The following is a 16114-nucleotide window of genomic DNA, read 5'->3' as shown; positions in this document are numbered from 1 at the left end:
GGCTTGTCACTCACTAGCTGTGGGCCTTGTCTGTGCCAGGCAGCAGTGCTAGGGCATTGAGCGTTGCGTGTGCTTGGTAATGTGGCGCATGGTCAGGGTTTGCTCGTGGGGCCCCCTCTTCGGCATGCAGGACTCACACAGGCAGCGTGGTGCTGATCATCTAGATTCTAGGCTGGTGGACGCTGTGGCTGGAAGATTACCTTGTCCAGCTGCACCCTGGCAGCAGCACGTTCAGGAGATTCAGCGTGACAGGTTCCAGTAAAGTGTCACCCAGCAGGGGCCTCTGCATGTGTGAGTCATCCTGGGGCCTGACTTGGTGAGATGTTGCCCAGTGTGGGCAGGAGCAGGCGTGAGTTGCATCCCACCCTTGTTGCCAATATTGCATCCCACCCTTGTTGCCAATATGCGCTCCCTTTACTTCGTGCGAGCTAAGGGCCTTGCTGCGCGCCGTAATAAAACACTCAGACACCGTATGGAGAGTTAGGCACGGACTGCCTGTGCAGCTCCGCCTATCTTTATTTATATGCGCGCTCACGCTGGCCAGCATGAGCGCAGGGGCTGGGGTATTGGGGCCCATCGGGAGAGGGGGGGGGGGACACAGACCAACCGGAGACACAATTTAAGGTGTGACAAAGGCCGCTTTATTGGAAGCAGGTGCACCCTACAAATAACAAACCCTTTGCCTGTGCCGTACAAAACTAGGCCTAACTAAATATGCACTACCTGACAAACCCCCACCCCTAAAATGGTTCCCCCCCGAAGAACAACATACACATAAATGCAAACTGCACAATGCCTGACTAACTGGTTAAATCCTTGTCATATGTACACTCCCCCCCCCCCCCCCCTCTGTCCAGGAAACCTCAGTCCTCCTATCCTGATCCCCCCCAGACTAGGAAAAAGCGCCACTCAGAAGCCCCACTACGGCTTCCGACCCCCCCCCCCCCCCCCCCCCCCCCAGGACACCTGCACCCTCGGATACCTACTCACCCCAATAGCCCGATCCACTGCCTCCTTCAGCTGCACAATATATAACTCCATCCCATACTGTGACAAATGTACACCATCCTCCCTAAAGAAATACACTGCGCCATACCTCAACTCCGGGTCTCCATCCTACCCAAACCCTCTTTGTCACAAAACCCCCATATCTCCCGGGTAATCTTTCTCCTGGTCCTGTCAATGGCCACCGGCCTCTCCGCCCCTCTCCAGCAATGCCTAGGATCAAACTCCGACCAAATTATATAACACCCCGCTCACTGCTTCCGAATCTCCAACAAGTCCCGTTTAGCCAGCGCTAACCCCTTACACTGCACCAAATCATTTTCCCCTAAATGAATGACCACCACATATGGGCAAACTCCCCCCGCACCACATTGTTCAATGCCGGTACCAACTCGTGCCAGCGCATGCCCCCTTTTCCCCGCCAATGACAACGAACCAACTGGTCATCTAGCTCCAAATTGAGGTTCCTGTGCTTGTCCCATTCAGCCCTCTCCGCTCTTTCAATAAAGGAATGTCCCACAATGTAAATGCTCATCGCCGCTGCAGTTGGCCCCACCACCGCACCTGCAAAGACACACATGTAAGCCACGGGCAAACAGATCCATCCACATTCCATGTCTACCCCCTGTATCCAGACATAAGTCCTGTAGCAATCAGACTTCCAAGGCCCCAACCTTTTTATCTCCTTTTTCCCCCAACCACGTTGTTACGCCTCCATCGCCGCCTCGATGCGAAATGAATGCTCCCCAAACTCCTTCGGGTCCTCACCCATAGACCGTAGGGCGTGCCGCAGGACCCACAACACCTGAGCCGCCGTCACCCTACTGGCCCCTCTTCGTCCAAAGACTTCCCCCTCGCTCTGGGTCTTCCCCCCCCCCCCCCCCCCCCCGACAGTCGCCGCCCCCAGTCCGCCGGGCACATCGCTGCTGACGCCCCTGGCCCCAGCAATACCCAAGTACCCTGTCCACGCTGATCAGTCTTCGAGTGCCGCAAGCGAACCGCCACTTCCCAGCCCCGCACGTCCACATCCCCCCCACAGCACCCCCGGACTCCCCTTCAACCCCACCAGCTCAGACACCTGGAACGCTCCAAAAAACAGCCACAACATCAATGTGGAGAACAGCACAGTTTCCATCTGATCCCTGCAAACCGACGGTACCTTTCTCCCTCTCCCATCCTTCTAAGAGCCGCGCCCCCAACTCTCCCGCCGACGGCGCATAACCCTACCACAGCTTCTCCATGAACGCCACCGCCGACAGCGTCCCCGCAATCGTCACCCTCTGCAGCCCTCTGTCCATCAAACCGAGCATGAACTGTACCACTTGTTCCTCCCGCCGCAACCTGCCCCCTTGCCTTACCGCTCCTAAGCGCAGAAATTCCTGCCATGCCAGGTCATACACTTTTCACGTGGACGCTGCCACCGGCGCCTTCACCAATTGAATGACCCACGTTCTCCTACCGACCACAGTTCCGCTGGCACCGGCGTCTTGACCGCGGCCGCCTCCGTGGCTAGCCCATGGAACCTCTGCCACTGTGAATGAGACAAAGCATCCGCAATGTCATTGTCCAACCCCAGCACGTGCCAAGTTTGAAAAAGAATGTCATTTTCCAAGCACTTCAACACGAAAACGTGCATCAACTTCAACACCTGCGGATCCCTAGCGGACTGCCTGTTCACCACCTGCACCACCGCCATATTGTCCACCCGGAACAAAACCCGCTTGTGCGCCAAGTCCTGAGCCCACACCGTAACCACCAACGGGAACAATTCAAGGAAAGCAATACTCCTCCCGCCCGCCTGCCAGTGAGCCAGCCACTGCTCTGCGCACCACCGCCCGCCCAGTAGAGACCGAAACAGCCGACACCAGCCCCATCCGAAGACCTCGTGATGTCCCATTCCCAGTACTCTGGCGGTGCCATGGGCACCCCATTGAAGCGCCCTAGGAAAGCCAGCCACATGCGCAAATCCTCCTTCGATCTCGCCAACAGGCGCACATGATGATGCGGCAGCGTCAAACCGGACAGCGCCAGCCCCAACCGACGGCAGAACGTCCACCCCGCTCACACCACGTGGCACGCGAAATTCAAGTGGCCCTGTAAAACCTACACCTCCCTCACCGTCACCTTGCGCTTCGCCAGCATGTCGCCTACTAAGGCCACCATCACTGCTCACTTGTCACCCGGTAGGCGTGCTTCCATGGCCGCTGAGTCGAGCTCTATACAAAGAAAGGACAGCACTGTTCTGGGACCGTGTGTCTTCTCTGGCGCCAAGGGAACCCCCAGGCAGCCCATGAGTTCCGTAAAACCATCCAGCTGTCTCTGGCAGTTCGTTGAACCGGGCCGAGCCACCAGGAAGAAGTCATCCAGGTAGTGCGTCACTGCCTCTGAGCCTGTGCGCCAGGAAAAAGCCCACTGCAAGAAGGAACTGAACCTCTCAAACAATGCACATGACACCGAGCACCCCATAGGAAGCGCTTTGCCCACAAAGATGAGACCGTCAAACTGGATCCCCAACAACTGGTGATCAGCCGGATGTACCGGCAGCAACCGAAACGCCGATTTGATGTTGCATTTTGCCATAAGGGCACCCCGTCCCGCCGCCGTCACCAATCTCCTCGCCACATCAACGGACGAGTACGACACCGACGCCAGTTCCGCCGATATGTAGCCATTCAGAGACGTGCCCGACGGCCATGACAGATGCTGAATCAATCGAAATTGTCCCGTTTCTTTTTTGGGGACAACCCCGATGGGGGAAATGATCAAAGCAGTCAGGGGGGCTCATGAAAGGGGCCCACCATCCTTCCCTCTTTTACCTCCTTAAACAGCTTTTCCCGGACGATCCCTTTGTGTGCGTTCACGGACTTCAGGTTGTCAGCCCACCGAGCGATCCGCGGACCCTCATACCCTAACCGAAAACCTTCCCTGAAACCCCTGCCGCATCATCCGCCCGCGGATAGGCCGCCAACAGAGGCTCTATTTGATCCACCCTAACCGGTGTATGAGCCTTTTACCATGTTCCCGTCCCCCCTCTGCCCGTACCCCTCCCTCCTGTGAAAAACTGCTGCTTGTGGTTGGCCCTGTGCGGGTCCTCCCCCGACCCCCCCCCCCCCCACCCCCACCAGCAGCGCACCACTGGGTGTCTTTTTCCGCACTTGGAACATTTGTGTTGAAAAAGGCACAACTGCCTGGAACAAGCGCCCTTATTGAAGTCCCAGCAGGCCCCGACGGTGGTATGACTAGCGGTGTCCTCAGCCCCCACACCCCTACGGGTTTGGAGGGCCAAAAAGGGGGCCGGCGCGAGCAGTAGTCCACTGGCCGTGTATATGGTGCGCCCGAACTTAGCGCCACTCATTGTCTGCTGATACAAATCGGCATCCAGCTCCCCCCCACTTCGCCTCCGGGTCCGACACCATGCGTGCCCGGAATTCCTCGTCATAATGCGACCAGGCATATTGGCCATAGGTAACCTGGGCCCGCCGCACCACATCCATGTATTTAAATAAGGCGACCGAACGATCCGAATACTTCTCACAATATACGCTGGCATATATCAGAAAAGCTGCTGACCAATTCTCGATAGTCAACGACACCTTAGGTCGCCTGGTCAGCTCCTGCTCCTCTTCTTTCGAACCTTCCTTAGCCATCAGCTCCCTGTGGAGAAATTTCAAGATTTCCACATACTCCCCCTTTCAAATCTTTTCCCTGGTTGCCAATGACAAGTGTGCCCCCAGCGGCTTCGCCATCCCCATATACGGGAGCTTCCGGACCGGCACGTCTCAACTCTCCTTGGTCCCCCCGCCTGCCGCCGCAACCCCCCCCAGTCTTCGCCGCGTCCGTCAACGCCAAACCAAGCCCCCCGTCCCAGTGTTTGCCGACGCTGTATCCGCCATCGCCCCCTCCTTGTCAGTACCCACCCCGGAATCTGCCACATACCTGCCCTTCACCAGCCTCACAAAGTCCTCCCCCCACGCATCAGTACCCACCGACACCTGGCCTCCATGAGGCGTGCCCAAGCCACTCCCCAATCTGGCATCTTTACCTGGCGTCAAGGCTGGCGTCCGCACGGGATCCTGCCGCCTAACCAGTTCCGCCGGGGGGGCCCTCCCTCTTGGTGCTGTCTGCCGGGGGCGTTCCTGTAAGACACTTCCAACCGCATTACTCCTCTCCCCTGCCCCCTCCCTAATCTCCCCCTCCTCCTCAGACTCCAGTTCCCTACTTTCCACACCATCCCCCACAGCCCCCCTGTCCACCCCCGTAGGCATCCTGCTAAGTCCCGCCCTCTCCCTATACTTTCTCATCAGCACCCCAAGATCCCCATTCTCTCCCCCTCCGCACTCATCCTGGAATTCCACTCGGACTGATAGAGCAACACTCCATCCCCGGCCCCCGGCGTTCGTCTCGACCCTTCGGGGTGGGGCTGGCAGGGACCTACTCCCCCGCCACCCGACGCTTTCTCGTGAGGGGTCCCTCGGTGGAGCGTGACCGCCTGTACAAAGCTGAGCCGGCCCATCCTCTCGGTGGGTCGGAGTCGCATGCTGCTCACCCGAGCACCCAGCCAACCGCTCCTGCCAAGAGAAAAGGGGGGAAGTCCAGCATGCCGGTGACAACTCGCCCCTCACCCCCTCGGCGCACCCCTCCCCCATGCCGCAGAATGCCCCCTGCCTTTGCTGGTCGCCCCCCCGTCACCCCCTATTCCTCCCCACCCCCCAATGCACTCCCCACCCGCCCCTGCGCTCGCCCCCCAAACACCCCACACCCCCTCGCCGCCCATCCCCCGCTTCTGTACATCCCGCCCACCCCGAAGCCACCGCCCCCAACCCCCATCCGCCCATTGCCCCCCACGGTGATGCTGGTCTGCTAGGCCCCACCACGTCCTCCTCCCCGCCTGATGACCCCCAATTTAACTTGCTATCTCCCCCCGACCCCCTCCTCGATATCAGACTCCTCGATCAATAATGGGGAAACCGCCCCCCCCGGCTGCCCACCAATGCCAGCCTCCCCTTCCCGTTCCTGACCCGCCCCCGGGTCCCCCCTCCCCCTGCTTACCCTTCACAGCCCCCCCAGCCGTGTCTACTCCGCCATCCCGCCCCCTCTCCCTCCAACATGTACCCTTAAGCGCCCCCCGGCCCCTGCCCCCTGTCCTTATGTGCACCATTGGCCCCTCCCCCCACCTCCCCCACAACCCCCTCCCCATCAGCCCCTCCAAGAACCTCTTACTGTCCCCCCGCCCCACCCCACAAACACCAGTGCCTTCTCAACTCCCCGGCGCTTATCGCGCAATAACCACTCCACGCATCAGTTTGCGTAAAAGGCCATTTATTAGGACAGGCATGACAGCTTACAAAACATAACATTATCAACTTTAACAATCCCCCCAACATCCTGCCTTTCAACCGTCATCCACTCACGTGCTCCACCATCCATTCCCAAATCACACCACAACCTCTTTGCATCCCATTCACTTCCCCTTTCCACTTTCCAACTCCTCGGTCATTTCCATCCATCGCACTCCCGTCTACCACTCTCCCCAATCCTGCACCTGTAACCCCCTCCCTGGAAGGGTAATTCTGCCCGTCATGGACTCCCCACCCCTCCCAGTTCCCGGAACGTCTCCCCCCTTGCCATCCTGTCCTAAACTGGCATGTTGCCCAACATGGCAACCATAACAACACCGCACCAAAAACCCTTTTACTTGTAGGGTGGGCGGGTGGCAAAAACCTAACTCTTCCCTGAGGCACCGGGGACAGGAAAAGGAAGTTGTTCCTCTCCTGTTCCCCCATAAGTAGCCTCCTACCTAACCCCTCCCACCCCTGACCTAAACCCCTTACCTAACTTCCGCCTGCCGTGTCCTCGCGCGAACACCCCGGGGGGAAGACTAGTCTGTCGACCTGCATTCCCCCGGGGGCCGCATCGCGCAATAACCACTCCACGCATCAGTTTGCGTAAAAGGCCATTTATTAGGACAGGCATGACAGCTTACAAAACATAACATTATCAACTTTAACAATCCCCCCAACATCCTGCCTTTCAACCGTCATCCACTCACGTGCTCCACCATCCATTCCCAAATCACACCACAACCTCTTTGCATCCCATTCACTTCCCCTTTCCACTTTCCGACTCCTCTGTCATTTCCATCCATCGCACTCCCGTCTACCACTCTCTCCCATCCTGCGCCTGTAACCCCCTCCCTGTAAGGGTGATTCTGCCCGTCATGGACTCCCCACCCCTCCCAGTTCCCTCCACCCAGGGAACCCCCGGAGGGCGGTTACCTGCCCCACCAAGCGTGCACCTTTCGAACTCAGACTCGCCTACACCAAATTGACTCGTTCCACAGGCAACTAATCAAATCCCGCAGCTCCATGAGGTAGAATGCATTTCCCATGTGAGAAAGGTGCACGCCGTCGTCCCTGAAAAGAAGAGGTTGTTCCAGCTGGAGCCCGTCATGAGCCAGCCCTTTAATCCCCCGATCTGCGCAAAAAAGTCTCATAGCCCTATTCAGTTTCCTGCGGGCCCTTTCCACAGCCGCAGGCTTAAGTGCACCCCTCCAAATCCTCCTCGGTACAAACTCAGTCCATACAATGCAGGCGCCAGCCAGATTGTTCTTCATTACCTCCAAGTCCCTCTGCATCAAGTGCAACAGTGACACCCCCGATTGTTTCACTAAGTCATTCTCCCCCAGGTGGATGATGATCATATCCGGGCAGCCCAGCCGCGACACTTTCTTTGTCAGCCATGGTAACAGTTCACCCCATCTCATTCCGCTCTTACCCCACCATTGCACTTCATGATGGCTGCTCCTCAGGCCCAGGCTACGACCGTACACCTGCCTGGCAGCATACTTCGAAGCCCAATGCACAAAAGAGTACGACCCAAGTGACCGTCTTGGCCCCTGGTCCAAGAACACAACCTACGAAGAAAAAGATATTAGTACCAAGGCAGACAAGAAACTACGCCAAGCAGCGCCGCCGTCCAAGCGTTGCGCCCCCGCCCTCACTTGCGCACATAGCGCTCGCAGCACCGCGACCTCCAGCGACCGATCCTTCTGATCTCCTCCCATGACCAACCCAAGCCCGCTGCCGCCGTAGCCGCCCCAATCCGAAAGGAATGCGTGCCAAACCGAGCCGGATCCCTACCCAGCCTCCTCAAAGCCATCTGTAGCACTGCCAACAACTGACCCGACGTCAAACGCTTCCGCGATGCATGCACAAAGATCTCCCCTTCCGTCCGCTGCACACTCTGCCGAAAGCACAGCCACTCTCGCACCGGACACACACCTGCACACCCACTCACTGACAACCACACCCATCTACCCCGACCCAACTGGTCAGTCTTGGACCGTCCCAACCAAATGCCCAGACGAAGCCCGTCCACCCGCACATCCGCAAACAGCCTACCCGGCGCCCCCCGCGCCCCCAGCAGCTCCGACACCCGAAACGCTCCAAAAAACATCCAGATCATGCATAGGCGAAAAAGCGCCACCTCCCCCCCCCCCCCCCCCCCCCCGTCGTAGCAACAAAAAACCAATTCCTTCAAAACCAGCTTCAACAAGTCAAACGTGACCGCCTCCCTGGGCAACTCCCCGCCCCCCAACTCAGCCCGCACCCGCCCCCAACCCTTCAACATTCGGCTCAGCAGATCCGAACTAGCCGGATCAAAACCCAAATACAACATGCAGTAAAACAACACACCCGCCAATTTGCCAGCAATCGTTGTCTGTGACAGTCCCTTATCCATGCAATCCAACACAAAGCGTACAACCCGCCTTTCGCACTCTTCCTTTGGCAAACCCAACACCCCCGCCCCCAGGCCCACAAACTTCCCAAACTCATTCCAAGCCAATCTGTACGCCCGCCTGGTAGACTCTGCCAGCGACCTTTCCACCAGACCCACCACTCTCACTCCCCCCACGCCCAGATACCCTCCGGCACCTTGGTCTTGCAAGCCTCCGCTCCCGGCGCCAGCTCCCTGAAGCGCAGCCACTGCGAACGAGATAACGCATCCGCAGTTTCGTTACTTGCGCCAGGCACATGTTGCGCGCGAAACAGCACATTGTAACGCAGACATAGCAGCATGAAACTTCGCAGCAAGCGCAGCACCCTCAGATCTCTCGCTTTCTGATTCTTGACCAAGTCCACCACCGTCATATTGTCCACGTGGAACAACACAGACCTGTTCTTGAACTCCGGGTCCCACACCAGCAACGCCACCAACAAGGGAAAGAACTCCAAGAAAGCAATGCTCCTACCCTGACGCAGCCAATGAGCCGGCCACCTCTCCGCGCACCAGCGACCGTCACAGAAAATTCCGAAACCAGCCGCCCCCGCTGCATCCGAGTAAAGTTGAACCTGCCACACCATCCTGTCCCGCACAAAATCCAAAGACACGCCATTGAAATCCTCGAGAAAAACCAGCCACACTCGCAAGTCCGACCGGACCCCCAGCGTGATCCTGACTCTGTGATGTGGGAGGGCCACGCCCGACATGGCCATGCCGAGCCGCCTACAGAAAGTCCTCCCCGCCCTCACCACTCTACAGGCAAAGTTCAACAAACCCAGCAAGCGCTGCACAGACCTCAAATCCAGCTTCTGAACCGCAATCGCACTCCTCAAAGCGTCTTGCATCTCAGCCACCTTCGCCACCGGCAAGCGTGCCTGCCAGGCCACCGAATCCAATTCAATTCCGTGGAACGTCAGACAACAACTGGGCCCTTCCGTCTTCTCTGGTGCCAAAGGCACCCCAAAATCCTGTGCCAACAACTGAAACTGCCGCAGAGCCTGACCACAGTCACCCGAACGTCCAGAACCCACCAACAGAAAATCATCCAAATAGTGGGACACCAGCCGGTGCCCACAACGGTCCACAAAGGCCCACTGCAAAAAGGAGCTGAAAGTCTCGAAGAGCGCGCAGGAAATCGCACAGCCCATTGGCAGCACCATGTCCACAAAAATGGCCCCATCAAACTGCATACCCAAGAGAGAAAAATCCGCCGGATGAATGGGAAGAAGCGGAAAGGCCGACTTGATGTCACACGTGGCCATCTCCGCCCACACGACCGCACCAACCCAATGGCATCATCCACCGAAGCGTACAACACCCTTGAGTCTTCCTCAGCAATGAAATCATTCACCGACCCACCTTCCGGCCAGGACAAGTGATGGATCAACCGGTACTCCCCTCGCTCCTTCTTGGGCACCACCCCCAACGGCGACACGATGAGATCCGCCAATGGCCACTCCGAGAATGGACCTGCAATCCTGCCCTCCGAAACCTCCTTCTCCAATTTACGCGCCACTACCCCCGGCAACTCCTTAGCAGACCGCAAATTCTCAGCCCAACGCCTCTCCCTGGGCCCCTGATAGCCAATCCGAAAACCTTCCACAAACCCCCAGTACAAGCGCAACGCTGCCTCCCTATCAGGGTACCGGGAGAGCCATGGACCCATGGCCTCCACCTTAACCGGAGTACGGGCCCTTCGGCCCAGGCTGCCCCCTACCCTTGGCAAATTTCCACTGCTCTGACGGCGTAGCCAAGGTGAGGCACTGCGTGACTGGGTGGCGTCCCCCACACTTAGAACACTCGTGCTTGAATTTACAAGAGGGGCAGTTGCAGAAACCTTCGTTAAACCCCCAGCATGCTCCTGAAGCGACCGGCTTGTATTGCTGTCCCGCTGAGCCAGACCACACAGGCTGGCTCCCATGACCACTTGGGGTACCCTGGTTACCCGCCCCAGATTGGGCGGGACGCGGCTGAAAGGACCGATACGTGACCGGAAGACCGCTGGCCGTATGAGTAGACGCCGCCGCCTGCGTCGAGGACATCCACTGGAGCCAAAGCTCCTGATCCACATCCCCCCACGGCTTATCAGGGTTAACACTGACCCGAGCCCTAAACTCCTCGTCGTAGCTCAACCAAGCGAAACCCCCGAAATGCATCTGCGCTTTCCTTATCACGTCCATATATTTAAACAAAGCGATAGCCCGATCCCCATGCTTCTCACAATATATACTCGCATAAATCAGAAAGGCAGACGTCCAATTCTCCATAGTAACCGGCACCCTCGGCCGCCTGGTCAATTCCCATTCCTCCTCCTTAGACCCCTCCTTCGCCTGAACCTCCCTGTGCAAAAGCTTGAACACATCCACATACTCGTGCTTCCAAATCCTTGCCTTAGTCTTCTCCGACAAGTGAGACCCCAGGGGCACCCCCAGCCCCATGTACGGCAACTTCTTTCTCAGTTTCTCCACCCCACTCACACCCTCCTCCTTCCCTTCCAGGTCTTCTACCTTGTCCGTCTGCGCGCTGGCCATCGCGACCTGCTTGCCCCCAACAGCCTTCACAGGCTCCCCACCCCCTTGGGCTCCTGCCCTTACAGACCCATCACCCACCCCCACCGACCGGCAGGGTTTCTTCCTCCCCCCGTTCCCCCCATCCAACCAGGCGTCCCACCAAGAGCCCTCACCTGACAAAGTTGCAGGAGCCTCCCGCTCCTGTCGCCGTGCGTCCGCCGGCCTCGACATCCCGCTGGTGGCCCGACCGGCGCCATCTCGTGCCTCTTGAGAAGCACCAACCTTGGTAGCTGCCCCTTTAGCCCTGCACACACGCCCAGGCTCACGCAACTCACCCTCTTCCAACTCATCCTCCTCATCCTCGTAATCCAACCATTCATCCTGAACATCCAGCGGCGCCACCTCAGTCACGACTCTCTTAGCACCCTTCCCTTTCACACCAGGCGTAAATTCACACTCCAACATGGTCGTTGCCCGCTCCCTCGGTGGAGGGCAGGCCGCCGCGGACCCCCCTGCATCTTCGTCCCGTCGTTTGGAGGCCGTTTTGCGCCCCGCCGACCCACCCTGGCCTCTGCCAGCTGACCCTGCTGGCCTGAACCCCCCCCCCCCCACCCCCCCCGAGCCATATGCGCTCGGGGAGGCCCCGGTGCCACCAGGTCTCTGATCCGTCAAGGCAGTCCCTGCATTCTCCACCCAGATCCACTGACCATGCGCCCCAGGGGCCCCCCTGCCTCGGCCAACGGCCGACGACCTGCCTCGCCCTGGTGCCTGGCCCCCATCGCCCACGGGCACCCCTCCCATCTTCTCCTCCCTGGCGGCACACAGGCGCTGCCACTCCCTCTCATACTCTTCAATGACCCGCCGCTGGTCCCTCGCCCTCTCCTCTTCAGTCATCTGGGCCCACCGGTCAAACATTGAAGTCTGCCCAGGCCCCCCCTGGCCTCCATTCCCGGGCAAGGGTGCCGCAGCACCACCCGCCCCCTGCCCCACCCCGCTGCTGTGTCTTGACGGGGCCCTTGCCCTTGGAACCCTGGGACTTCACCACCCCCTTCCGGCCCCTAGACAGGTCAACCGGCTGCTCAACCGTGAAACTAGCCTCCCCCCCCAGATTCCTCCCCCGACAGCAAGAGGGCGAATTCCTCCCCAGCCGCCACCTCCCACTCATCAGAGTCCTCCCCCCCGCTGCCATCACTACTCCCCCCGTACCCCGCCAACTGGCTCAAGCTCCTGGACAGTCTGGCCTGAGATGCCAGCGAGGCCTGTCCCTGCACGTGTTCCTCAGCACCCAGCTCGGGGCCCTCCGCCCCCCCACCCACCACCCCCCCCACCCTCCTCCGGGACCACCTCCCCCTTAGCCCCGACCTTAGCAGGGAGACTCAATCTCCTCCCTCCCTTCTTGGGGGGCTCCTGCACCTTCCTGGCCTTCCCCTTCTTGGACCCCCCATCCCTCGACCCAGCAGGCTCATCCTTACAGGCAGCCACCACAGCTGCCACCCCCGCTGACGCAGACCTGGCCGGGCGGGTCATGCCGACCCAAGCCTGGTCCAGGACACCGGGCTGGAGGAGATCTGCCCTCCCAGCCCGGCCAAGTACAAGTAAAGCAGCCCTCACTGCCTCTGCATCAGGGACAGCCATTGGAAAAAATCGGCAAATCACCCTCCGCGAAATGGGTGAGGATCGGCACCCGTTTGGAACGTCCGCGAGATGCGTGACGTTTGGCACCCTTCGCTTGCCGCCCGGAGCACCCGCTCCGATATAAGTGAAAATTAACTAAATCACAATCTGCCTAATTGCGCCGTAAAAACTAGCCTACTCGTCGTCCTGGGACACCAAAACGACGACCCACACTTATTATACACCACCTACCTAAAGTCACACTCCGCCTAAGCTCACACAAAAACCTAACTCTTCCCTGAGGCACCGGGGACAGGAAAAGGAAGTTGTTCCTCTCCTGTTCCCCCATAAGTAGCCTCCTACCTAACCCCTCCCACCCCTGACCTAAACCCCTTACCTAACTTCCGCCTGCCGTGTCCTCGCGCGAACACCCCGGGGGAAGACTAGTCTGTCGACCTGCATTCCCCCGGGGGCCGCACTCCCCTTCGCCTCCCCCCCCCCCCCCCCCGTCTCCACTGCCGCACCTCTCTTCTTCCCATTGTCTCGTGTTCTCCCGCCCGCCTCCCCGCACCCGCCTCACGCCGCGGGTGTGACCGTGGTGGTTCGTAACAGGCCATTACAGCTGCCACGGCGCCATTGGCAGCGCGCAGCGGGGGCCTTACCCTGACGTCTTCCCGCACGATGTCCAGGCAGCCAGCCTCGCTCAGAAGGCGCAAGGCCTCCTGCACCCTAGGATCCGCCGTCGCTTCTGTCGCCATGCCTCCTAAATCCACCTTGTGCAATCGACAAAAACTCTGTGATCCGCCACTCTTCTACCGGGCACCGCTACCAACCGCTGCTCCATACACTCCTTCTACTCCCCCAAAACGCTCCCTACCACACTACAAAAACACTCCTGCCTACACCCCGGCTGCCGTGTCACTGTCCCTAAAATGGTGGACAGTGACCTGACATGGCCTGTTATAAAGCCTGGCAAGCCCAAAACTAGCCAACAGGGAGCCCAAATCCCCCCAAACAGCCCAAACCAGCCTGCCTCCCGTTCCTGTCTGGCAAACTTCTCCCCCCCCCCCCCTCCCAGTGGCCCCAAAATACCCGGGGGTCAAGCCTCCCTCCGGTCGGCCGCCCCCCACAAAGCCCCATTCCGGCATGTCACACAGCCCACTCCTCCCCCTTACTCAGAGACCCCCTCATAGAGACACAGCCCAGTGGCATTACCTTCCCTCGGCCCCCCTGCAGCCCACTGCACTCCTTCACTCAGAGACCCCCTCAGAGAGAGGCTGACACCCACAGACGGTGGAAGAGACAGCGTAGTTAGTGCGCAACCTTCTGACAGGGGTTAACTCGAGACTGTAAGAGACAGCCCAGTGCCACTTCTCCCGCTCTGAGGCAGTCTCTGGGTCTAAGAGACCTCCAAATGCCACTACTCCTACTCGGAGACAGGCCTGAGTGCAAGAGACTTCTTGCGCAGCTCCCTCCACACGGGTTCAGACTGTAGGAAGAGACAGTATAGAAAGGCTTCACTCAAACGATAGACGGAGAAGGCTTTGTATTAGAGAGACGGATGCCAGGACGAAAGAGACAGACTGGCGGCGCTCTGCTGAGTTTGAGGCAGGTTTCACTTGTAGGAGTCGACCCCTTGCATGTCTCTCTCTCTCCCCCTGTACATTGAAAGCAGTCTTTCGCCTCTGCTCCGCCCGTGGGAATCTCCCGCCCCCGCAGCAGGGCAGGTTGCAACACAATAGCGCCCAGGGTGACTTCTGAGCGGAACCTGCTCTGCAGACTTCGTGGGGCTGGAGGGAGGGGAGAGGCGCAGCGTCTCCGCGGTCACTCTTGAACCGGCTGTCCTGGCTTTCCGGAGCAGCCCTGCTCATCTTTAATCCGTTCTCAGATCAAACTCTGGACCGGTGCCAGCCTGGCAGGCGACCGGCACGCCGTCACCCGACCCACGGCTGCACCCGGCGCGAAATAGCGCCTTGGAGCACTCCCTCGGCGCAGAGACGCCTGTCTTGTGCGGGGCTCACACACATCACCCGGAGAGAGGGGGAGGACGGAGAAAGTTTCGTAAGAGGCGGAAAGTTTCCCTCCTTCCTGAGCCCGAGTCTCAGAGCTCCGACAGCCACAGAAGGTGCCACGTCGGCGATACGAGGCTCTACCAACCCTCGTGATCTCGCAGCCCGGGTAACCTCCGCTGCCAGGAGAGGGGGCACCGCCAGGGGGAGACCTCGGAAGGGTCCGTTTGTAGTGTGTGCCAGGCCAACCACAAATTGTTTAAGGAGAAGTTCGTGACACTGGGTGAAAGTTTCTACCCCCGCTGACCGTGCCACGTGGGTGCGCGCATCTTTCAAGCTCACTGAGGCGATGACTCGCTAGTGTGAGCTATACAAAGAACACCGATTCATAAAAAGAGCGCTGGAAGTGCCAGGTGGAGGGGGCGCGTGGAGCCTCGCCAGACGGACTTTGGCCACCTCCCCATCGGTTCTAGCCAGCGCCCCTCCCTCGTAGCGAGGCGCTAGATATGAGCTGGCTCAGGAGCCCCGCCAGCGCTGCGCGGCAGGTAGCAGGCGTAGCATCTTCTTGGCACCCTCCTCTGAGCTCTCGCCTCTTGTCTCGCAGGACGGTGTCCGGATCGACGCAGGAGCGGCAGCGGCAGCAGCTGGACAGCGCCCTGGGCAGGATGGAGAACGGCACGGCGCGGGAGCGGGTGCTCTCCCTGGACTCCATGAACCCGTGCGTGAAGCGCGTGGAGTACGCGGTGCGGGGCCCCATCGTCATCCGCGCCATGGAGCTGCAGAAGGAGCTGGAGCAGGTACCGTGCCCTGGAGATTATATTATTGTTTTAATAGCACTAATACGGTACTTCTTTTTATTCTCTTTATTTTTGTTTTCGTTGCTGCTGTTAGTAATATTACTGGCAGTAATTATAATATTATTTTTATTTTTATTGGTGCCTTTATTAATACTCTTTATTACTGTTAGTGTCTTTAACGTTACTATAATTGTTATTATTATTATGACTATCACTATTGTTGTTATTGATATGTTGTCATTATTATGGATATTAGGGGTAGTTTTATTAATATTTTTGGTGTTTAGCATTATTAATGTTTTTGATGTTATTATTTTGCCATTCACGTAATTATATTCAGTGTTCTTATTAATAATTATATTTTCGTACATCATCAAAGGCACTCCCACAAGGCAGC

General features: G+C 58.6%; 1 protein-coding gene across 7 annotated transcripts in view; it reads left to right on the top strand.

Moving 5' to 3' along the window:
- LOC147724882 (alanine aminotransferase 2) overlaps positions 1 to 16114 on the top strand; it is a 1140553-nt gene that overhangs the window by 838634 nt on the left and 285805 nt on the right. For 2 of the 7 annotated variants that reach the window (XM_086966406.1, XM_086966407.1), the window contains exon 1: positions 14642 to 15717. The exons of 2 other annotated variants lie outside the window; for them this stretch is intronic. In XM_086966406.1, the coding sequence (XP_086822532.1) occupies positions 15427 to 15717 (291 nt within the window). In that variant the 5' untranslated portion in view covers positions 14642 to 15426. Of the gene's footprint in view, positions 1 to 14641; positions 15718 to 16114 lie in introns of those variants that run through there. 3 more of the 7 variants (XM_086966409.1, XM_086966410.1, XM_086966408.1) reach the window with 3 other exon arrangements.

The sequence above is a fragment of the Lissotriton vulgaris genome, chromosome 4_1 (genome assembly GCF_964263255.1).
Source record: "Lissotriton vulgaris chromosome 4_1, aLisVul1.2, whole genome shotgun sequence".
Lineage (NCBI taxonomy): Eukaryota > Metazoa > Chordata > Amphibia > Caudata > Salamandridae > Lissotriton > Lissotriton vulgaris.
Note: the sequence above shows the minus strand (reverse complement) of the source record. Positions and strands in the feature narration are given on the sequence as shown.